Source organism: Engraulis encrasicolus, chromosome 20 (genome assembly GCF_034702125.1).
Source record: "Engraulis encrasicolus isolate BLACKSEA-1 chromosome 20, IST_EnEncr_1.0, whole genome shotgun sequence".
NCBI classification, from domain to species: domain Eukaryota; kingdom Metazoa; phylum Chordata; class Actinopteri; order Clupeiformes; family Engraulidae; genus Engraulis; species Engraulis encrasicolus.
In genome coordinates this window covers 43,845,979-43,870,927 of record NC_085876.1, presented here as the reverse complement: position 1 = coordinate 43,870,927, position 24,949 = coordinate 43,845,979, and the positions used below count along the sequence as shown (strand labels likewise).

General features: G+C 40.4%; 2 protein-coding genes across 2 annotated transcripts in view; both read right to left on the bottom strand.

Annotated features, from left to right (window-relative positions):
• The window catches only part of LOC134436055 (fibrocystin-L-like), a 92,810-nt gene extending 84,974 nt beyond the window's left edge, over positions 1-7,836 (bottom strand). The window contains exons 1-5 of the mRNA XM_063185083.1: positions 7,811-7,836; positions 5,026-5,110; positions 4,556-4,633; positions 4,228-4,372; positions 1,147-1,255 (exon numbers count right to left, since the gene is read on the bottom strand). Of these exons, the coding sequence (XP_063041153.1) occupies positions 1,147-1,255; positions 4,228-4,372; positions 4,556-4,633; positions 5,026-5,107 (414 nt within the window). The 5' untranslated portion in view covers positions 5,108-5,110; positions 7,811-7,836. The remainder of the gene's footprint in view (positions 1-1,146; positions 1,256-4,227; positions 4,373-4,555; positions 4,634-5,025; positions 5,111-7,810) is intronic.
• Positions 7,837-15,800: 7,964 nt separating this feature from the next.
• Positions 15,801-22,953, bottom strand: LOC134436673 (histone H3-like centromeric protein A). The gene is made up of 5 exons (XM_063185985.1): positions 22,837-22,953; positions 22,168-22,289; positions 20,336-20,451; positions 18,661-18,735; positions 15,801-16,038 (listed from the first exon to the last, which is right to left on the bottom strand). Exons 2-5 carry the CDS (start codon positions 22,253-22,255, stop codon positions 15,910-15,912), a joined length of 408 nt encoding a protein of 135 aa, XP_063042055.1. The 5' UTR covers positions 22,256-22,289; positions 22,837-22,953; the 3' UTR covers positions 15,801-15,909.
• Between the last annotated feature and the right edge of the window lie 1,996 nt (positions 22,954-24,949).

The window sequence follows — 24,949 nt, the reverse complement described above, 5'->3', positions numbered from 1 at the left end:
GGGAAATGTTGTAAATTCGGCTTTATATTATATTGATCAGATAAGATTGAGATAGTTTAATGCATTCAGTGACAAAGCTTTTTGAGTGATATGACAAAAGCAATTGATAATGTACGAAATCACTGAGAATTGTACACAGCCATGGCATGGTGGACGAGAGCATTTGCTATATGCCGAAAACAATGAGAAACTGATTTGACCATGTGCACAGGTAACACCAGGAAGTCACAATTGAACAAAGACTTTTGAGAATCATTATTCTGTTCTGAGAAATGTACAAAACCAATTGAGAAAAACTGTAATGTGGTAGTTCTATGTTGAGTCTATGGAAAGACAGCCGCTTTAGGCACGACCCTATCTCGTTGAAAGGCGGGGCTGCAATTTAATTCTTGGTCCTCCAATTGCGCAACTCTCCGCTCTGACATTACAGAGCCTTAAAGGAACAGGCCACCCTTTTTTGATTGTCACATATTTTCTAACTATTACACATGAATGTGCATATATTTGTTTTCTTCTCTGTGTGTTCACTGTTTAGATTTATCAATATTAGAATTATTAGCATAGCTAACATAGCCCCACACACACACACACACACACACACACACACACACACACACACACACACACACACACACACACACACACACACACACACACACACACACACACACACACACACACACACACACACACACACACACACACACACACACACGCGCGGTACTGTACCATGGGACCTCAGTCCTGGAACATAAGACAATACAACATGCTGCTTACAATGCTGCTACCCCAGTCTACTACTTTATATAACTATTGTTATTTTTCTGTCACTATTGCTACTGTCACTGTTATTATTTCTATTATTATAATGTCTACATTTTATACATATTTATCTTATTTTCTGTTTACATGTTCAATGTTCAATGTTAAATGTTAAATGTCCATTTACTGTTTTTATTATTGATCACTTATTGTTACCAGTCCATCACTGTTACCTGTCCTGTCTTGCACCTTATGTCAGTCTGTAAAATGTTAGTCTTGTATATGTGTATGTCCTGTCATGGAGTATGCATGCAGTGTATGATGCAGTATATGATCTGTACAAATACATCACATCACATGGTTTGTACGGTATGTCTTACTCACATCGAAACTGCAGCTCTTGTGAGTATACCGTCCATTGCAGAGTCGACTGGTGGGAATCGTGTTCCCATCCACACTGACGCGGATGTGGTAGTCATCCTTAGGCATGGCCCTAAGAAAGGGAAGAAGGAAATACTGTATCTAACTTGTAGAGGCATGGACATAGACATAGACAGTTTAGTCTGAGGAAGGGCCAGGTTGGCCCGAAACGTCACGCAATAAAATGGCTTAAATGGGAGTTCATCGGTGTGCGGTTTCCTTCATTACCTATGGCCCTAAGACATACAGTAGCCTGATTATCATCGATGTTCAAATCTCTTCAAGACTTGGTCTGACCAAGACCATAACAATTAACATTTCCCAAACGGCATGGTTGACCCGCCTCCACTTGGTTTGCTTATGGTTGTTTGCTTATTGACAAAGTGGGAGGAGTTCCTGTATTTTTGGGAACTCAGAAAGTACTTGCATTGCTCTTGACCTGACTAGTTGCAATGCTGAAAGTGTTGCGTCACTAGGAGGGCACAGCCTGGCTACCTAAGACAGGGGTGAAGAATGTACCTAACGTGTTGAGGCAGGACCCTAAGAAAGAGACCAAGAATGTATCTCACTTGTAGAAGCATGACCCTAGACAAGGATGAAGCAACACCACACACTCTAGGGCAGTACCTACCCACAAGCCATCCGCCACTTAACCCATTGATGCCTGATGTTGCGTTGTGCAACATTGGCCCTGGCGCCTGGAGCTGCATTACGCAACATTCATGAGATTTGAGACAACTTTATTAAAAATCTCTGTTTGTTTCAGATGAATGAAAACATTCTAATGAAAGTTGAGGGTCTTAGTGTTTAAATGCAACTTAGTGCACATTTTTATGTGCTTCAGAAGCTGATATATTTTGGTTTTTATAGGCTGAGGGCAGCTTTTCCTAAAAAGGGTCGGGCATTCAGCACCCTTTTTTTTGCAGGTGCCTTAGACGTAAATAGGTTCAATACGCACTAGCACTTTACAGCTACTCCACCACCTGGCCTTCCCACCTCCTTTGTTACTTTGCACATGCCATGCATACCATGCACTTTAAAAAATCCATTGCACTTTTCAATGTCTCCAATGTTTTTGTATGCCATTTTGTATGCCCCCCCACCTAGTTTTTGTGTATTTTGTCGTGTTGCATGTGTGAGCACACCAAAAACATTTCCAACAACTGTATTTTCTACTGTTGATATGGCTACATAAAATAAACTTGAACTTGAACTTGAACCATATACGGTAGCCTATCTAAGACAGGGATAATGGATATACTGTAGCCCAGGGGTGGGGAACCTATGTCTCGAGGGTCGATATAGTTTTAATGCTATGCAGCTTCACATGAAATATGACATGTTTTGTAAAGGAAACTTAGGAAATACATTTGCAATACAATTAAGTTATATTCAGGGGACCTAGAGAAGGTGGGTGTGTTTTAAAGGTGGCTGCCTTCAATATAAGCCTGTAAGTGCAGGAGGAAATCCTGGTTTGTGTTCATAATACGTCCCTCGGAGGACTTTTACTGCCCTTGGATGAATTTGAAGTGGCCCCTCGAATGAAAAAGGTTCCCCACCCCTGCTGTAGCCTATCTAACTTGTAGAAGCATAGCCCTAAGACAGGGATAATGGATATACTGTATCTAACTTGTTGTAGCCCTTCACGGTATGCACTGGAGAGAGGGGAGCGTACTCCAATTAATCATGTAATGTCGGAAGGTTTGATTTTGGAGGCAGAAACCGAGAGTCACATTGTGCACGTTGAACGAGCTGTGAAGGGGTGGTGCAGGTTTTTCCCTTCTTTCTTAAAAACAATGTTACTGCTGCTGCACTCCACTCATTTGTCTGTTATCAGTGTTGCCAGATGTGTCTGACCAAATCCCGCCCAAAATGCTCTGAAAAACCGCCAAAATGCGCTAAATTCCGCCCAAATTCAACAAATTACATTGACTTCTATGGGCCCAAAACGGCTTACAAAAAACGCCAAATGGCCAATTTTTCATCCCAAGTCGCCCAATTGGGCGGGCACCCGCCCCATCTGGCAACACTGTCTGTTATTGTTGATGAAGCCTCATTTAGGGAGGGCAGAGGGGATGAAAATGCACTGCACTGCAGGGCACGGATTACATCCACCTTTCCTGCACAGGCTAGATGTTGGCTGAAGCCTAGGGAACCCCTACCTGCCAGGGGGCCCCTTCAAATTAGGCCAAAAGCTGAAAAAGTCCTCCGAGGGCTGAATTGTGAACACAGACTAAGATTTCCGCATGCAATCTGGGCCTAGTATTCAATTCAGCCACCTGGTAGACATGACCTTATCCTTCCTATAGGTCCCCTGAATATAACTTAATTGAATGACACGGTCTATGTAATTTCCAAGATACCTTGTCACAATATGTATGTCATATTGCTTTCATGGGAAGGGGCATCCAGAGCATAACCTGTAGACTTGTCACGGGGCCCCAGGTCATCTTAATCCTGCCCTGACTGCACTACACCGCACACCGCCATCCAGCCCTAGGTTCCAGCACCTATGAATGTATGCTAATACACAGTCAATTATCAGTGTTTATTCAACACCTAGAGAGTATGACCAGCACTATAATGAGGGTTAAATTTAACTCTCTAAGTGTTGAATTTACACCACAGCTGTTACTGTGCACTGGGCTTTGGGCAATAATAAAACTGCCTTTTGAACAAGTAGGCTCTGTGTGTTCTGTGTGCATGATGTCCTTAAAGGGTGCTGTAGCATGTAGCATTGTAGCATGCTACACGGATCCATTGACTTTCACTAGCTTAGCGACATATTCCCTCCTTTAACTGGTCTTAAAGCAAGACAACGCTTAACATGAAAAATAAGACACTTTACCACCTTTATAAACCCTAGCCAACGATTTTAACTGTATTAAGCCCCAAAATAGTGTCATACCCCTTTAACAAATTTACATCCTGGTAAAAAGTGTTTTACAAATGTAAAGCTATTTACAAATACTTTACAAAAAAATCTAATGAAGGCAAAGGCTTATTTTTTTCTGTGGGGGACTGTTTCCATTGTTGTAGGCCTACCTTGTGTAGCACAAGATCTGGTTGGCATGGGTGGAGTCCCGTTCCACATCACAGGGAAAAGACCGGGTCTTGGACACAAGAGTCACACTGTTCCCAAAGTCAGCATCCTCGGGGTTCAGTGAAAACTGATTCTCCTGGGCAAAACCTACCAGGGATTAACCCAGCCAAGTTATTTGTTTTCAGTCTTACTACTTTGGACACAGCTTTCTGAGTGTATCTTGCATGTAGTTGAAGTACTTAACTGACAACAATATTCTGTTCTTTCAGTTGGATTTAAATTGCTGTTAGTGTGCACAGTGCACAAGACAGATTTCCAAAACTTTCTCACCTTCCCCTTTTATGGTGATTCTTGTCGCTCCATTCATGCTTCCATGATTAGGATCAATTCTAAACACCCTTTGGGCATCTAGAGAGAGAGAGAGAGAGAGAGAGAGAGAGAGAGAGAGAGAGAGAGAGAGAGAGAGAGAGAGAGAGAGAGAGAGAGAGCGAGAGAGAGAGACTGTTCAAGTCAAGTCAAGTCAACTTTTATTGTCACTTTCTTCATATGCACAAGACATACAAGGAGAATGAAATTACGTTTTCTCTCTACACCATGCCAGAACAACACATACAAGACTGACATCTTACAGACTGACATAAAGCACAAGACATGACAGGTAACAGTGATGGACTGGTAACAATAAGTGGTCAATAATAAATACAGTACAAATGAACATTTAACATTTAACAATTTAAAACTCCTCCTTTTCCTCCATCATTACTACTCAAGTAAGACAAAAGGGAACGGAAATTACCCACCTGTGCAACACAAGAAAAGAACTGCAAGCGATAAGTGCACCTGCCGCCGCGTGCGCGCCATGGTGCCCAACGTTCTTCCCATCCCCTGTAATAAACCAACCAACGGATAGACTATTACACGACTAGCATTGTACTTTAAGTTTAGACTACCTAATCCATAAAGTCCTGCATTAGTTCAGCATGTTGCAACTATTGCAGCATGGTGATGTTCAAAAATCAACGTGGGGATCCAAAGCTTTAACCTAATCGCAGATAAATTAGATAGGACATTTCAAGCAGTAGGCCAAGCCTATTTACAATTTCAGCAGCAACTCCTATTACGCTAAGTAAGCAAGCATAAGTAATTTAACAAGTGGTTAACTGTTTTTAATTGATCCAAGCGGTTGTGTCGCTACATGGAGAGGCAATGCATGGCAGTGACGTGCAGTGAGGGGTATGGTAGGGTAGGCAGTAAATATAGAAAATACATATTTTTTGTGTATTTTTTAGCGCGGGGTCTGGGGGTCCTCCACCAGAAATTTTTTTATTTCTTAGATGCAATTTCCTGCATTTTAACCAAATCTGGAGAGTCACTATCAGCTAGAAACTTTTATAAAAGACTAAAAACTTTGAACAAATAGTCCCCTTTCATGCCTTATGCCACAACCTTGGATCGGCAACTAGGCCTATTCACCTAGTATGCTGATAAGGTCTTTAATGTGCAACAAATTAGTAGGCCTATGTTTCTCTAAATACTGTAAATATAAAGTAGGCTATAAGATAAAATGCCATCAGTGCTTAGCCACCACAGCTCTAATAACTAAATAAGTAAATAGGCTAAACTATTAGACATATGGACATTGTCAGTAGACCTTACATCTGAAACAATAAGTGAAAATGCATAATTTCAATTTGTTGAAAAGGCCAGCTAGACTTTTTTTGTCAAATTGCCAAATTGGTAGCTCAAGGACCCATAGCCTACTCTGTACACTCTGCCTACATTTTACAATAATTTAGAAAGCTACAACATCACAGCATTTTGGGGGGAAAGCTTTAACTTTTGGCTTTAGCAGTTGACTTTGCTCCTCTTCTGTTTATTCTGTTGCAAATGCCAGGGTGTTTCACATGGAGGATGCAGGGTGGCAGTGTAGCCTACTTTGTTTAGAAGATAAAATGTCTAGTTCACCAAAGTGAATCACACCATAGCATGTGAGGGGAAACGATTTACATTTAGCAATAAACCAACCTAGGTAACAGCTCCGGCTTCATTGACGCATTTTGTGCTGCTAATCAAACACTCAGACAAGAAGGAAAGTTGGCAAGGGGGCGGGTTGCTTGCGAACTCAACAAACATGAGCGGTGCATTCAGACAGTAAATACTGGTAGGCCTCCATCGAGTAAACCAACGAAAACACTTCTGAGACTCATTCTTGTGCGTGATTGTATTCTCAAACACTTCAGCAACGGTTGTGCACGGTGTTTCAAATCAAGTCAATTTCTGAGTGAGGTGAGCACCCATCCCAGTCACTCGAGCGAGCCCAACGTTGATCTCGTACACCGCGCACTTCAAAAGAACACCGCTGCATGTCAACTTGCTAACAGGCTCCACACACCTCACGCATCGCGTATTAAGTCATCATCATAATAAATTAGGAAAATGAAGTCATGTCGTACGCTCAAAAAACAATCTCGCGTCCATAATAACACACACACAGTCTATTCGTGTCCACAGCACAACCAATCTTCAATGTCAACACCTCCCTGGCCCATCAACAAAAGGCACCACGACAAACTTGAGCATGTTCATGTTAAAATTTGGCTACCCACAGCTTAATAATTAGATGAATCTTACCTTAAAGCAGAATCACGAGTATGTTTTCCATGCAAGTTAGTTCCATTAAAAGCCCGGGGTGGTTGACATGATGAAGATATTTTGTCCCAGTGTGTTCAAACTACTTGAAGCTGCTACCCATCTGATGTTGAATATTTCCACAATGCAGCGATTGCAAACTGCTCAGCTATTGCCTGTCATCTGAACCATCTTTCTTGCTCCTTCTCTGATTTTTTTTTTTTTTTTGTAATAAAGGCAAAACGCCAAAGACTGCCATGTTTTCTGTACGGCTAGAGTTTGAACAAGCCGTACCTTGCTAGCTGTTGTTGCTATCATACTTATAGCAGGAAGGCTTCCTGAATTGTAACAATTTTTCATGTTGGCAGCTGTGATTGGCTCACATACTCCCGCCACAGTCTAAAGGCTCTGCTTTTAGTCCCATTGACAAGCTATGTGACAACTTAATACGCATGCGCAAACTTATACATTGACAGCACTGAAGGCAGGGTAGGCAGAGGAAAAGCGAGCCTTACCGGGCTGCCTGGCTGGCATTCGAAAGCTCTGCTTTGACAGGCTACCAGCAGCCTGTCTCTGCTACCAGCCGGGACTGCGCGTTGCCACGGCAACCTGCCCAAGCCTGAGCGCTTTGCTTCGTGCGATTACTTAGGTTTTTGATCGTTGTCCTGCGTATACTGTACTTTAAACAGCTCATAATTTATGCTGAATCAATGTTATTGTTGTGTATGTGAACTCTGAAGAATATTTTTTAAAACACGTGTTAGTTTTTATTTTTAAGACATTTATCCCAGGGTAGGCACTGCCTACCCTGCCTACCCTGACCGCACGTCTCTGATGCATGGCAAGTTCAGTAACACTCTTTTAAACAGTTGTTGACAAGTTGTCATAACTTTGCCTAGGCTACAAGACAATTAACTAAGTTTGTGTTCCTTCCTTACATCTCCGAGTATTGCCTACCTGTCGTGATCGCGGCCACTGGCAGAGTGGTTGCTCTCTCACACACCAGTGCATATTTACAAAGTATACCCAGCATCCGATGGGAGGCGCCATCGCCCACACGCTCGCCGCCCACGGAGCTCTTTCACAATATGCATGAGCAGCTACAGGTACAGCTCTTCTCAATTGCTTTGGGGAATTTCTTGAATCTCTCTCGCAATTTGCAAAATATAACGTTCATTCTCAAAAGTTTTAACACATGGCAAAACACTGGATGCCCTGGGAAACCCAGTCTCTTGCTCAAAATCCTGATGCCAAATGTTGTTTAGATTTGATGTGCAATGTTGAAAATTCGACTTAAGCCTATGTAACATTGATCAGAAAAGACTGGACTAGATCTAAGCATACAATATGACTAATGTAGGTTAATTGACAGGCATTCTCCCAAAAACTCTGGTTGAGGTGACAAAAGGCACCCTCTACCATCCCTTTTCACTTGTCTTGCAGGCCCATGTGGAAAAATATGAAGAGTTCAGATGCAAAACCCCCTAAGTGCCATTTAAGAAAATAATCTTAATTCATTTTTATTTAATACAAAGCTATCAAAATTGCATATTTTTTATTTTATTTATGTAATATACTGTAACTATTTATATGTATTATCAAGTACATGAATGTAAACCAAACCAACAACGGGGTTCTCTAAAAATATAGAAGTGCAGGTCTTCAGAAATAGAGTTAGGGGGTTTTGCATCTGAACTCTTCATATAGAACTGCAAAGCAAAATAAATGTGAAATAATACACTGGTATTGTATAAAGTGTACTTATTCTCTTGTAAAATACTTTTATTGAATTATTTTGTGTGGAGATAATTATACAGGACACATAGGCCTAAGGCGTGGGCAAACTCAGGCCCGGGGGCCACATGCGGCCCACTGAGCCATTTCATGTGGCTCCCAGAGCCTTTACAAGAAAGACCATTTTTAAATCCAAATTCAAACGGTTACTAAACATTCTTAAGATGCTACCTAAAACAAGAGTATTGCGAATTTAAGATCCATCTACATTTAATTACAGCACAATGTGCAGAAATATCATTGCTGCAAGTTATGTCAACGTACATCATGTTTTATTATTGACACGGGCAAGTTGTCTGTGGCATCCGGCCCTTTGGTCAATATTCTAAAGCCAATGCGGGCCTCGGACCAAAACAATTGCCCACCCCTGGCCTAAGGCATAGAGTAATGTAATGCAGTACAGTGCCTTTTGCAGCTAAAAATGTCAATTTCTGGAAATTCAAAATGAGGATGATGGAGAAGATCCCCCTATTCATGTATGAAAAATGCAATTTTCACAGTCATAAATGAATACTTAGAATTTGATGATAACACAGGCAACCTTTGTGAATGGGCAGCATGAATTTTTAAAATAAACTAGCCTACTTAAAATATTGCACAGTGCAAATTTAATACACAGGTGCAACATGGGCCTAGTTAACAAACATATAATTATTAGGCAACAGCTGCTATTCACCTGTGTCTTTGGCCCAATCTCAATTCACCCCTTGGCCCTACCCCTTACCCCTCCCCTCCGTTGTGTAGGGGTAGGGGTATCCCAATAGTCGTTAAGGCAGAGGGGTAGAGGTAAGGGGGAGGACTTTGTAGCCCTCAAAAAAGAGGGGTTCGGCCAGCCAGACTCCGTTTGGAGGGGTAAGGGGTAGGGGTAAGGGGTGAATTGAGATTGGGCCTATGTGTCTCCGTATGCCACTACCAAAGAGAAATTTCCATTTCATGTAAACTGAGGTGCTGTTTCCACGTAGCAGGATATTTTTTAGCAGGGTATTTTTTTTCTCCTATTGACATGTAAACGCAACATGTGGATAAAAATAAATCCTCCATTGTAACAAATGCGTTTCAGCCCCCTAAACAGGATATTTTTTCTCCTGCTTTTTATACCTGGATTTTAAATATCTGCCACGTGGAAACGGAAGGCCAAAACCAATGCAACCAGGAGAAAAAAAATATTATTCACATAAAAATAATAAAAATATCCAGCTACGTGGAAACAGCACCTGAGTTTTAGAATGTGCATGTGCAAACCTCTGCTTTTAAAAATATCCAAATTAGGAGACGAAAGTGCACCTGTCACAATGGAGTTTTTTTTTTTTTTTATCCACATATTGTGTTTACATGTACATGGATAAAAAAAATATCCGCGTTTAAAAATATTCGCATAAGCCTACATGTAACCAGAAATCCTGCCAGTGTCAGCATTTGTCTGTATGGCTCACGCATCAGTGTAGACATGACAGTATATGGTGACACATTGGGCATGGTTTGTTAACTTTAAAAATAAAACGTTTCAACATTCTCTCAAAAGTAATTGTTGCGTTACATAGGGTGCCTCAGTATGTTGCATAACCTCTGGGGTGAGGATAGCGTCAGCAATACAACCGCACAGGCCGGCCACTAGACGCGAGTATGAACTTACTGGGCACCAACCAGTGCTTGGGGCACCAACCACTTTGCCCCCAAAATTGGGGCCTCTTAAATTGAGATTGACTGAAAAACACCATGAATTTTTTTTTTTAATTACATTACAAAACATATATTTATAGATATATAGAACATGATTACTATTATTATTATTATTATTATTATTAATAATAATAATAATAATACTATTATTAACATTAATAGGCCTATTAATGTTATTATTTAATTGGGGGGGGGGGGGACGGTCCTGATCAGTTATGCTTAGGGCCTCCAAAACCTTAGCAGCGGCCCTACAACCGCATATTGAAACTGACAGGAATCAACCTTGAAGCATTGCACAACTAGACTTACCGTAAGTATGAGCTAATGCAGGGGTGGCAAACTCAGGCAAGTGATTTTATTTGGCCCGTGACATTATTTCACATGCATATTACAGTTGGCCCACATACACCATTAATATATACAGTAGTGTAACAAGACTTGAACAGGGAATTTGACATTTGAAATTTAGCATTCGACTAAAAAATATTGTGATGGATATCATATCTCTGAGCAATTTAAGACTTCCATTGCTTAATTTCTGACATCTATTGACTATATCCTTTCTACTGTGTTATTGTATATTATATTTATTTCAGGTTTGAAAAGTAAGAAGAGGTCATTGCCTCCCTCAGTGTGTTATTATACACAATTCCTCAGTGAATCATCATTTATTTCAAGTTTTGTAATGGTATATAAAAGATTATGCTGATGAACGTAGATCTCAGTATCAGAGGCAGACAAAGGCTTATGAAAGTGCAACCTGCACATCTACACGTTGTTGTCTCGGGGACACTTAATTGGCACCTTAACCTGTTCAATGACAAGCACTTTTCCAGATGTAAATACAACACTAGAAGTGGTTTACACGGTTTCAACATGTGTTTTTAAGGTGCCATGAAAAAATAAAATACAACAAAAAGGATTTTAAGTGTGCGGACTTCTCACTTTGAAAACTACAGTTGGCCTTCGTCCTGCACCTTTTCCTGGGATGTCCACAATCCTCTCCTTCAATTCAACTATGTAATGTCATGCTCAGGGCCGCTGACAGCTTTGGCCAGGCCCGGGACAAAATCAACTAAATGGGCCCCCGACCCAATACATATAATGTAATGAAGACCCAATTCTGGGCCCCCTATCTCCCGGGGCCCGGGACAACATACCCCTTTGTCCCCCCATGCGGCTTCCCTGGTCATACTACTGGTGTTGTAATTACATATGTAAGAGTACTTCTAGTGTTGCAATTACATCTGGAAGAGTACTTCTTCTTCTAGTCATGTAATTATGTCTGGAAATACCTGTAATTCTACATCTGTACTTCATACATCTTTGCATGGAAGAGCCAGTGGAGACCACTAGAGATCAGAATTCAGGCACACACACACACACACACACACACACACACACACACACACACACACACACACACACACACACACACACACACACACACACACACACACACACACACACACACACACACACACACACACAGGCCAGTTGCCGTGTAATGAGAGGAGTGTCCTTTCTGATGATTGTGTCCCGGGCCTGGCCAAAGCTGTCACCGGGAGGAAGTCACTCACGCTGTGCATAACATGTTGTGTAAACAAGTTTCACTTCTCCATTCAAGGCACACTCAAACTCAGGCATAGCTGTTGTTGGTGTCTTTAGGTGTGCGTCCAATGAAAGTCATCACTGTCTTGATTATTGTCTTTACTAAAAAGTGTAATGTTGGCCTTGGCTCAAACAGCATTAACACTGCACTGTTACTCCAGGGACCTGTGTTCGATTCCGGTCCACGCTCCTTTGCTGATCTTCCCCCATCTCTCTCTCCCACTTCCTGTGTTTTCTCATACTGTCTTGTAAATACCCCCCACCCCAAAATAAATACATAAATAAAATTAACAAAAAAAAAAAAAAAAAAAAACAATTAGCTGTTTCTAGAATGGCAATGACCAAGTCGTAATGTATTACTAAAGGCTCTGTGCACAGCCATAGTGTTGTAGTACTATGGCAGTAAAGTATTTTCAGTGTCATGCATTAATGGTCTTTTGCATGTCCCGATTACACAGTATGTTTTGTAAGACCCCCCTGAAATGTGGCTTTGTAACCTGGACATGGGTCATTCAAATTTTTAGTACAGACAATAAGCAAGAGAGTGTCGTCTTTTTACTCTAATCTGATGTTATGCAACCAGACCAAAATAATCTACTGTTTTTTGTTTTAAATTTATTATTCCTTTTCCGCTCTGTAAATCTGATCAAAGACTGTTAAACGTTAATGTATTGCTAATTTTGCTTGCCACGCGCTTCCTACTGGAGACATTGATAATGGACTAGGTCTTTTAGCTCCATCTTTTTCCGATGACTTCTTTTGAAATTTTTCAGCAACAATACACATTTTTAACTTGAAATTCTTGTGTGCGCCTTATCTTTTTTGACTGTCTTAATTTCAGATACAGCAAGGCATGCAGCAGCTAGGCCACACCCTGAGCATCATCCACTAAGCATCATGTTCACGATGGGGTATGTGAATGATGGGGGTATTTCACATTGAGATTTACTTCAGGGCAGAGAGCAAAACTTCTTCATCCAATAACTGCTGGAATAAAACTCATGTTTCGTTTGCAACTGTCCTTTTCGAGAAATCACTGTCAATGTGAGGGGGAAAAACTCTGTCTTAAATGTCTATAGAATGCAACTGTATGTTTCTCATACTTTCTATGCATCAGTAGGCCTATATTGGACGTTGACGTTGACAGGGGATGGTGTGCAATCACACATGGAAAGCAGTATTTGTCTGCTGGTTTATTTTAGTAAAAAAGAGGAAATACACTCAATACCACCCCACCCCCCCAACACACACACACACACGTCACTTCCTACTTCTAGGAAATCTGATCAAGTGCACATGACTAACGTCTGTTGCTCCTCAAATAGTCATGGTGTGGTACACGTACCCACATAATACCGGTAAAGAGCCAAATGTCCTTTATTCAAGTGGGTGACTTTCTTGTCTTGGGGCCATTGGACGTCATGACTATGATGTGTTCATGGGTGCTGTGAGGGAGGGAAAGGTGTTACAGATTCTAAGGGCCCGACAGCACTGACAGAGCCCCTGGAAGGATGCTGATAACATATTTTATCATTTTGGGGGCATAAAATTTGAATCTTTCATGGGGCCCGACATTTTTAGCGGCGCCCCTGGATGTGTTTAACCATATAGCCAGACTGTGTTGAACTAAACATGTTGAAATAAATTATATTTATCATTTTTCCCTGATTATCCATGAGGTCCACTGACACAGTGCACAGGGTCACAAACCATTATCAACCATTGACGGGGCACCACATGATGCAAGCTTTCTGCTTTTACAATATGTTTCATAAAGGGTGCAACTTTTAGGTATAGCCTAGTGCCCAGGGGCACCACATTGGCTTAATAACGTCCTAAATGCACCTTTTTTAAAAATATAATTTTCTGTTTACGATAATTCACAAGGGAAGGCTAATTTATTTGTATAGCGCATTTCATACACAGGTGCAACTCAATGTGCTTCACATAAAAAAATACAAGTAAAAAGAAAGGAAACCAGAAAAAAATGAGTCAGAGAAAATTAAGGCATTAAGATGAAACATTAAATAACAGCTAGAAATTCTCTGAGAGTACAGACCTCCTCCAAGGAAACTGTTTGATAGAATATTTGACTGTGTTACACCCGAATTTTTTTTTCAAGTCTTTCTGCCTTGTTTTTGTGGAGTTAGAAAATGGAATGTCAAAATTCGCCCTATTTATCAAAATCTGTGCATAACTTTTTGAGTTCCAGCTGACAGACAGACAAACAGACCAATGCGATCGAAAACATAACCTTCTTGGTGGAGATTAGAATAAAAAAAATAAAAACATATCAAGAGTCAGAGAAATCTTGTCACAGACAGGATTGCGCTGTACACTGTGCATGCACTTAAAAAAAAAACCAAACCTACTCAGCATCTGCACTTGTCCTGTATATTTCCTGTGCACCTTATATCTGTTAGTGATGTGGGCTATGATTATGTCCTCGATTTCAAGTCACTTTGGGTAAAAAAAAAAAATTAAAAAAAAGTAAGCTAGTCAAAGCTGTCATTGGCCCTGCTCACAAATTCACTTTGTTCCTTGTCTGACTCCTTTTAATTTTCTTTTCTTTTTTTTAAACTTTGGAGTATGAAGACACTGGTGAGGGAGCTCAGCCCTTTTCTAATTTTGCCCAGCAGAGGGAGCCATTGTAATAAATATGGAAATATAGTGCAGGCAGAAGTGCATTCACCAGAAGTGAGTTCACCAGTCTCAACATAATCCTAAATAATTTTTTTAAGTAAAATACATAAAAAGGAGTCAGACAAGTGCTTTTGTGTGCAGGGCCCGTGACAGCTTTGGCTAGATTTCATTACATTACATTACATTTGGTAGACTCTTTTTTTCAACCTAAGTGACTTAACATCGAGGACATAATCATAGCCCACATTACCCTGGTTCTCACAAAGTTGGGCGAAAATGCACAAGGCTCTGCTGAGTTTTGTTTGATGGCTTGTGACCACCTCATTCTAGGGGTTTTCCATGGGACTCAGACCTGGAGACTCCATCCACACCTTGATTGACCAAGCTGCGTGGCTTGGAGCATTGTGCCCTTGCCTGATTATCTTCGACATTGAAATCTCTTCGAGACTTTGTCTGACCAACAGCATAACAATTAACATTTCCCAAACGACATGGTTAACCCGCCTTCCTTGGTTTGCTTATGGTTGTTTGCTTACCGACAAAGTGTGAGGAGTTCCCGTATTTTCGGGAACTCAGAAAGTACTTGCATTGCTCCTGACCTGACTAGTAGCAACGCTGAAGGTGTTGCATCACTAGGAGGGCACAACCTGGCTACTGTGCCCAGCCGATTGAGCCACAGCTGGGCCTCTCTGATTAGCTTTTGAAGGATCCTTAGCAAACGGTGTACTCCCTTGTTCCTCCCTTGAGAATGTTTACATCGTATGGTCAATAAAAATAGAACATACAATTGTTTGGCTGATTATACAATACATACAATAGTTAAGGCAGTTCCTTGTTGTCATTTTCGAGAAGATCTGGCCATATTTTATGACCAATTTCAGCAGAAATGTAAGAAATTTCAAAGGGTGTACAAACTTTTCCCTACCACTGATGTCAATAGATTGTCTACTTTATATTTTTGTGATTATTGTGCACACCATCAGAATACATTACTCATTTGAGGTCATGTAAGATTTTAAAAGATTTTAAAGAATTGAACATCTAATATATGAAGAATTTTAGTACAAGAAGTACAGTAGAAAAGGATAAAACATTTATTAAAGAGATCAATACAAAGATTTAAAAACACATTATTTAAAAAAACCAACATCCCCCCCGTGCAAATAAAAATACCAAACAAAAAAAAAACCCCCCCCCCCCCCAACACACACACACACACACACACACACACACTCGCGGACATTCACTTTCATACACAGACTCTCCACTCTCCCTCTCTCTCTCAGACACTCCACTCTCTCAGACACTCCACTCTCTCTCAAACTCTATCACACATTGTCGGGCCCCCGTATCCGTTGCACTAGTTGCACATCCCTGGGGAAAATGGTCACCCTCTTGGCATGGATGGCACAGAGATTGGCGTCCGCAAAGAGACGCACCAGGAAAGCCTCCGCAGCCTACAGGGAGAGAGGAGCAGAGTGAGGAAACAAGACGCAAACAAACGGGTAGCTACAAACCCCAACTCCGATGAAGTTGGGACGTTTGGTAAACAGTGAATAAAATCAAAATGCTATCATTTTCAAAACATTCAATCTATTCATTAGATGGAGAATAGTGAAAAGACAACATATTAAGTGTTAAAACTGAGAAAAAATACTGTTTTGGGGGACATACGTACTCATTTCTAATTTGATAAATCCAACACGTCTCAAAAGAGTTGGGACGGGGATCAGTGAAATTTAGTAAACATCCAAATAAGATAAAACAACAAAGAAGAACATTTCAAAATGAATTGTACTGATGGACAATATAGGTGTCCAGGTATAAGATCATCACAGAGAGGCTGAGTCACTCAGAATTAAAGATGCAAAGGGAATAATTGCCATAGTTATTGCATACATTTTTGAATTCCCTTTGATTTACCACGATTGAGTGTATATAAGACATATTTTTGTTAATAAAATCATTGTATAGGTTCAGGACATCATGAAATATATATTGGCTGTAGTCTCACTCTAATTCCTGGAGTGCTAGAGCTATTGAAAATTGACCATATTAAGAATGCTTAATGCATGAAAATGATACAGGGGTGTAACATTCTCCTAAGCACCTGAGCTCACTTGAAATAGACCCAGAAGACATGGGAAACTGTCCTTTGCTTACAGAAGTCAGCAGAAGTTGTAGAAGTCCATTCTTTTTGACAATAATAGAGCATTGCACATCCTGTGCTACAGTGAAAATGGACCATCCAACTTGTGTTAGTGCTAGCTTCAAAAGTCAGCCTCCATGATGGCATGCGGGTGCAGTAGTGCATTGGTTAAGATGTTCTCACTCATCTGTAGAGTTAAATACAGTGCTGAATGGTATAAATGGGTTTTAAACAGCATGAAAAGCCACCCATGCATTATATTTTGAAGGGAGATCTTCGATTACTGCCACATAGTAAGGTCAAATTGCATTCTCTACTATGTTTTAACAGTTTGGCTCCCATCATAAGGACCAGCAGGTGATAAAATGGTGGGTTTTTGGTCAAGACCTGTCACACTGTAAGCACTACAGAAAGGAAAACATTGCAAAACATGACAAGGAATACACCCACCATTTAAGCTGGTGAAATCATGTCCAAGATAGGAATTAACACTGTTTTTTAATATAAAATCATCTCATCGGTTAATGTATTTAACTGTTAAGTGTTGTCTTTTGTTTTGTTTTTAGTCTTCCTCGACATTTGCTGCCATTTATTGTCCCCGTCCCAACTCTTTTGAGACGTGTTGGATTTATCAAATTAGAAATGCGTACATATGTCCCCCAAAACAATATTTTTTTCGGTTTTAACACTTAATATGTTGTCTTTTCACTATTCTCCATCTAATGAATAGATTGAATGTTTTGAAAATGATAGCATTTTGATTTTATTCACTGTTTACCAAACGTCCCAACTTCATCGGAGTTGGGGTTTGTAGATAGGACCAAGAATAAAACGAATGAAAGCAGAGACGGCAGGGATAAAGCAGGGATTTTCCCCTCCACATACTGGATCAATAAAATTGCATATTGAAATTGGCAGCAGCTGTGCTTTAATAAATCAAACATTAAAAGCCTATGAACCTGAGATGTCAAACTCAGGCCCAGGGGCCAAATCTGGACAGCGGGGTCATTTTATTTGGCCCGCGAGATAGTTTCAGATATCCATTATAGTTGGCCCAAATACTCCATTAGCATACAATAACATGACTTGAACACAAAAGTTGGTGTCTCACAGGCACATGATTGTCCCGAGGACAGTGTAATACACTCATCTCACTTTCATATACAACAGAATATGCGCTATTAGCCCGCAGTGTTGTCATTTTCTAGAAGCGTAACCTACAGTGAGTGTCCGGAAGAACAAAGTGCTCAGCACTCAGAGATATGGGTAACACTTTAGAATAACAGGCGCTTATAAATCACATACAAAGTTTTAGTAACACTTAGTTAATAATGAACTCATAATGAATAAGACATTTACAAATGTTTGTAAATGATAAAGAAATAATATGTAAATACTATTATAAATTATTTATAAAGCTGCTTACAAAGCAATTTTGATATTAGTAACACTTGGGAAATAATTAACTAATTATTAACAAGGCATTTACAAATACCGGTACTGTTTTTAACACAAGGCAAATTATTTATTTACCCAAGTGCTCTACCAGCAAGCTTTAATGATCATTTTTAAAGTCCATATTGTACATATTAGACTAGATAAGATTTTGTTTGTGAATTTGTGTTTTCACTTTAGAAAAGCAGGACAAAACCCAAAGTAGTGGAACCATGTCTCCTGATATCGAAACACCCAATGATACTGTCATTCAAGTTCACTTTTATGGATGATCTATAAATTAAAGTACAACATTTTTACAAAGCTTTTTGAAAGTGAAAAAGCTTGCCAAAGCGCTCCAGCTCCTACGTACCTCTTGTAGTGCCATGAGGCATATAAAGCTGCTTACAAAGCAATTTTATGGTATTAGTTTCTGGTGAGGTCAAGGGGATATTTGCTCAAAAAAGCTTGCCAAAGCGCTCCAGCTCCTACGTACCTCTTGTAGTGCCATGAGGGCATAGGCCTGCCACATGTACTGCTCTCTGCTCAAGCCCATGCAGATCTCCCTCACCTGCCACACAGGACACATACAGACACAACAGGAATCAACAGTGCTCTTAAAGGGACACCGTGTGAGATTTTTAGTTGTTTATTTCCAGAATTCATGCTGCCCATTCACTAATGTTAACTTTTTCATGAATACTTACCACCAGCATCAAATTCTAAGTTTTCATTATTACTGGAAAAATTGCACTTTTCATACATGAAAAGGGGGATCTTCTCCAGGTCCGCCATTTTGAATTTCCAAAAATAGCCATTTTTAGCTGCAAAAATGACTGTACTTGGACCATACTAGAAAATATGAGTTTATTACTTATTAAACTATCATGAAAAGGTACAATTTGGCAATAGGCGACACAGTTTCAATGAGCAGCATAGTTGCAGTACCTTTTTTGACCATTTCCTGCACAGTGTCCCTTTAAGTGACTCAACATTATGGGTGCTTTCCAATACGTGACCTTGCGTCCTCTACTTGTGCTTGTGTTCTCATGTTTTGCTGATGCCCCGCCTCCGTGGAGAAAAACAATTAAGTTTCCCCGCTGTCAGCTTAGCCACAACAATTTTTGGGGGACTATTCCATACCATTCCATACCATCCATTGTGCAAATGAGAAAATGACATTACAATTGAGCTTTTGCGAGACATTGAAATATAATGCTGTTGTCAGTGATGTCATCACGACGCATTACTTCCTGGTACAAGGCCACAAGCACAAGTGGGAGGACGCAAGGTCGCATATTGGAACGCACCCTATATTACATTACACTTAACTGACAATTTTATCCAACAATACACACAGCAAATATTAATGATGGACAACTTGGTTTACAATCCAGTGCCAAATTCTCCAAATGACCAAATCGCCTGATTGAACTGGAGAGGTCAATTTAGGTAATTTGGGAAAAAAGGTGACACTAGATTGTAAAACGAATGAATCCAGGTTGTCCATTTGCTGGTTATACCAGCACATTGGTTGCAGTGCCTGGAGAAATGTGAGGTTTGGTGCCTTGCTCAAGAGGTGTAGGGACGTCACACATTCCTCCTAATGGAAGGGTAAAGGTGAGTTTCAAATCGGCAACCCCTCTGATCCAACCTATTCCCTTATCATGAATCCACGGTTGCCTGAAACACTTCACAGCAAACAATCTAACGTCCATTCATCAATCATTCAGCAATGAGATAAACTTGCTCATAGTCATGCCCATGTTGGTTCAGTTTGGTTATCTTCTACTTAGAACTTTATGGTGGTGGCAAGTGTTTCTAATTATTACGCATTTGTGAATAGGCTGCGTGAATTCTGTAAATTAAGTACTAAAAGAAAAAACATTACACAGTGCACCTTTAAAACACAGTTAGCTGTACATATGCAACAGATGTTGTGTTGTGTTTTCACTTCATCAGTCAGTGTTTATTCTGAAGACGAGACAAAAGTACATAGCTGAGGACGGGCTGCAAAACATCCAGGGCACCAGCCCTTACACTTCCAAAACGAACTGAAAGATACCAACGCTTCGTTCCCGTAACCACTTGCGCTCTTAAAGGGCCAGCGCAGCATTTCACAGGCAATATACACAGTGGCAAGTGGAAGAAAATAAACCTGTTACACATACCACTCGAGAAAAGGGTGCCTTCCGAAGCAGCAGTTCGGTGGACTTCTGGTACTTGCGGATCTCCTTCAGGGCCATGGTGCCTGGCCTGTAGCGCCTCTTTTTGCGCGGGGAGCTCTCTGGAGGTGGCAGTCAATGAGACGACAATGGTGTTGACAACAGGAGAAACATTGCATTACATTTAGCTGTGTAGTGGAAAGTGCGCACATCTAGCAAAAAAGCATCAACAGGTGCCAAATCAAAAAAACTGTCACATGTAGGAGCGGGAAAGGATCTGCACACTGCTTGCAAAAGACTCAACTTACTAGGAGCAACGCTTCGATCATAGATCAAGATGCCTGAAGAGGATCTATGATCGAAGCGTTGCTCCTAGTAAGTTGAGTCTTTTGCAAGCAGTGTGCAGATCCTTTCCCGCTCCTACACATTACATTTAGCTGACACTTCTATCCAAAACAACTTACAGTTATTCTAATTAGTGGTATGGAGGAGGTGGCCGGCACACCTTGAAACTTAAGTTTGCAGGTGCAGCTTATCTCAATGGAAATCAATTGAAAATTATAGAAGAAGCGCAACACAGCTACAATTACGGTCAAGGTTTTAATGTGAAAGCTGACGTTCATCTGATGAAGGTCTAACTGACGGAAAAGTCAGCTTTCACATTAAAACCTTGACCATAATTGTAGCACTGTTGCGCTTCTTCTATAACTTTCAAATCATTCTAATTAGTGGTGACAGCAGTCCTTGGAGGAGTGTGGGGCTAGATCAGGTGTCTTGCACAAAAGCACTTAAGCCTTGTATTAGAGGTGTAGGGAGTGGAAGGTTGGGATCCGAACCGGCAACCCTCTGATCGAAAGCCCATCTCCTTAACCACCACTAGGCCACGGCTGGGGTCACAGTTTTGTGCATCTGTGGCTGTGACTAACAACAATAAAGAAAGCAGACTAGAAAATATGACAGCAAATGCCTGTCTGAAAGAGGAATGGAGCATGACTTTTGCATTTAGAAATGGTAATCGTTTATTTTATATTATCGTATTAGACACATTAACGAACCATCATTTCCCACTCTCTATGCTCTTTAACCTTAATGCACTTTATTATCTCAGCATAATCTGTACTACTGTGTGTACTACCACATGGGGCAGCCATGGCCTAGTGGTTAAAGAGTTGGTCTTTCAATCTAGGGGTTGCCGGTTCGAATCCCCCACGACCTCTCCCTACACCTCCATCCATGGCTGAAGTGCCCTTGAGCAAGGCACCTAACCACCTAACCCCACATTGCTCCAGGGACTGTAACCAATACCCTGAAAAATAATAGTTGTAAGTCGCTTTGAACAAATGAAAGCGTCAGCGAAGTGTAATGTAATTTTAATGTAATGCCTGCTGGGAACCTCTCTGTTTACTGTTCGTGTCTACCCATTGTTATATTTATTGTATGTGCTTTGCAGCTGTGTGTATTGTCCATTGTTTGTATTTGTTTTGTTTTTACTTTGTAATAAACTCTTGAACTTGAACTATCACACGATAGAATGGGTGAGATCAGATGGTGTAAGCGGTACGTATCGTAGCTTATGCTCTGCTCTTGCACTTTGCTCTCAACAAAACTCCATGATACTCCTTGATTGCAATACAAAATGGTCAAATTCCTTGATGTTCCTGACTGGGAAAGACTATTGAAATGGTTATTAGGAGGCTAGACATGTTGTAATCACCCATTCGAATGGATGATCGTGCATTTTAATGCATGCATGCATTTTTAACTATAACGTAATTGGTGGATTAGATTTTGCTACAGAACAGGGCCAACGCTTTTTCAACACAAAAGTTAACACTTACCTCCACTCTCTCGTCGCCTTCTTGGTGGAGGGGCCGGTGGAGACCTTTTTTTAGGGGTTCCCTTCCGGCGAGCCCCTTCGGGACGCATTTTCACCTGATACTCTGCCCGATACCTGATTTACCTGGTGTAAAAAAAAAAAAGGAAAAATACATACCGGTACTCGAGCATGAATGCGTGTTGGAAGTCCAATGCGCCCATAACTCCTTACGTGCCAATGCCCACTGTCGAGTTTAGTCACTAGCCTACTGAAATGAGTTTAGTCTTAGTTGGCACGCAGAAAAGAGAAGTCAGCACAACCGTTGTCGGTGTGCTGGGTAGATTTATATTTTCTCTTTCATGAACGCATATGCATTTATTTGACAGAAGAAGAATGCAAAACAAAATGTATCGTGCAATCAGACGCAAGAGTAGCTGGCCAGGCCAGCAAAGTACCGGCCTGGTCCTTGATGCAGAATCTTTAACCGTTAGTCTGTGCAAAGGGATTTTGCGCTACACCCATGCAAGCAAGCAGGGGTTTTAAACCAGCGACATGTACTGCACAAGGCTCACGCAATCCATAGTGCAGCACGACATACTGCATGCAATTCCGTTGATTAACAATATTTCCAGTGCAAGTCCGGATACTTATATAGATAAATATATTAAAAACAGTAAACAGTTCTTCTCACCTTTTGCAAAAACTTTCCAAAGAGCTACGAGGCAAGCAAGCACAACTCACAACACACTAGAAATTCAAACCATGCATCGGGCATGTTGTGCAATGCTGGTCCAATGAGAAGAGCTTTCCATGCACGTTGCGCCCGGGACACGCCCACTGTTGACAGTTCTGGTTGGTGATTGGCTGCTTCCTCACATTAGAGGGATACAAGTCGAGTCTCTGCTGCCCCCTGCTGCCATGAAGTGCACGTTACAAACACATTAGGGCTACGTCACCGACCTCCTGTCAAAGTTCTTTCCTCTGCTACTCACAGCAAGACCTTTATGTTTTCAGTCTTAAAGATATTTTCTTTTACTATGAAAACTCAAGTGACCCTTCTTTTGAATTTTTAGAGAATTTCTTCCTTTTACATGCTAAGTTTTTTATTCATAAACAAAAGTGGAAAAAATGCAACCCTTCTTTATGATATTTATTTTAGAAATGTCTTCTCTTCTCAACTCTCTGAAGCTTGTAAATAATAAGAAAAATGACAGACTTTTGAATATTCTTTAATTTATTCCTCTTGTTTGTTTGTTTATTGTCTATTTTATTATTTTTGTTTCTTATTAGACTTGTTTAATGTAACCTAATCAAAATTGTTCATATTTACTATGTTTACTTGACCTTGTGTGCCTTATTGTTATGTCATGTCTTTGTCATCCTCTTTATTGCAATAATAACAAAAAAAATCCTCCGCTACTGTATCATTGGGCTACGTAGCCTACTTATTTTAATTCTTTAGAAGGACTGGACAGCCGAAAAGCCGAAAGGACTATTGCTCCAATGGCAATTTATAATGTATTTTCCTCCTTTGGTTATTTGTGCACTATGCCCCGCCTTTCCAATGTTTGTCTTTGATGTGCTGTTACAATAACAACAATAATAATAATACTCATAATTAAAAGAGCCCCTGTTGAGAAACATTATGCTAGACAATTTGCAAAAGTTTTATTGCACAAGCTGGAAGACCAGTCAGGGGGGAGTCGAAGCGCCAGATGACCATGACCTGTACCAGAAGCTGAGTGGCATATCGGGTGAGATAGCAGGGGCCTACAGTCTGATTTTTTGTAGGCCTATATTGAAGAGTAAGAAGCAGCATGACCATGCAACTGAGGCTATGAGAATGGTACATGGTCAGTCATGACACCTAGATTTCTTGTGATCTTAAAGGGACACTGTGTGAGATTTTTAGTTGTTTATTTCCAGAATGCATGCTGTCCATGAACTAATGTTTCCTTTTCCATGAATACCTACCACCACTATCAAATTATCAGTATTCATTATGACTGGGGAGATTGCACTTTTCATACATGAAAAGAGAGATCCTCTCCATATCCGCCATTGTGAATTTCCAATAATATATTTATAATATATATAATATATAGCTATTTTTAGCTGCAAAAATGACTCTACTTGGACCATACTAGAAAATAGTTGTTTATTACTTAGTAAACTTTCATGTAAAGGTCAAATTTGGCAATAGGCAGCCCAGTTTCAATCAATGAGCAGCGTAGTTGCTGTACCTTTTTTGACCATTTCCTGCACAGTGTACCTTTAACGACAGTGGCAGAGCTAATACTGATATCAGAAATCCTTGGCTGGGATCACCAGAGGTTTTATGAGGTTCAACCATAGATTGTATACTGTCTAACATTATACATTCTATGGGTTCAACACAAGGCAGTGTTCCTTTGTCCTTGTGGATAGCTTGGAGAGGCCAGCAGAAATGCGTACATAGACCATGGAGTCACCTGGCTCAAATGACATATAACTGTTTTTTACCAAAATGGTTGGAAGAACTTGATAACTCAATAAACTCAATAATTTCAAGTTCAAGTTCAAGTTCAAGTTATTTTATTTGTCACATAGCCTACATATGAAGAGTTCAGATGCAAAACCTCCTAAGTGCCATTTCAGAAAATGATCTTAATTCATTTTTATTTAAAACAAAGCTATCAAAATTGCATATTTTTAAATTTGATTTATGTAATATAACTATTTATATGTATTATCAAGTACATGAATGTATACCAAACCAACAACTGGGTTCTCTAAAAATATAGAAGTGCAGGTCTTCAGAAATG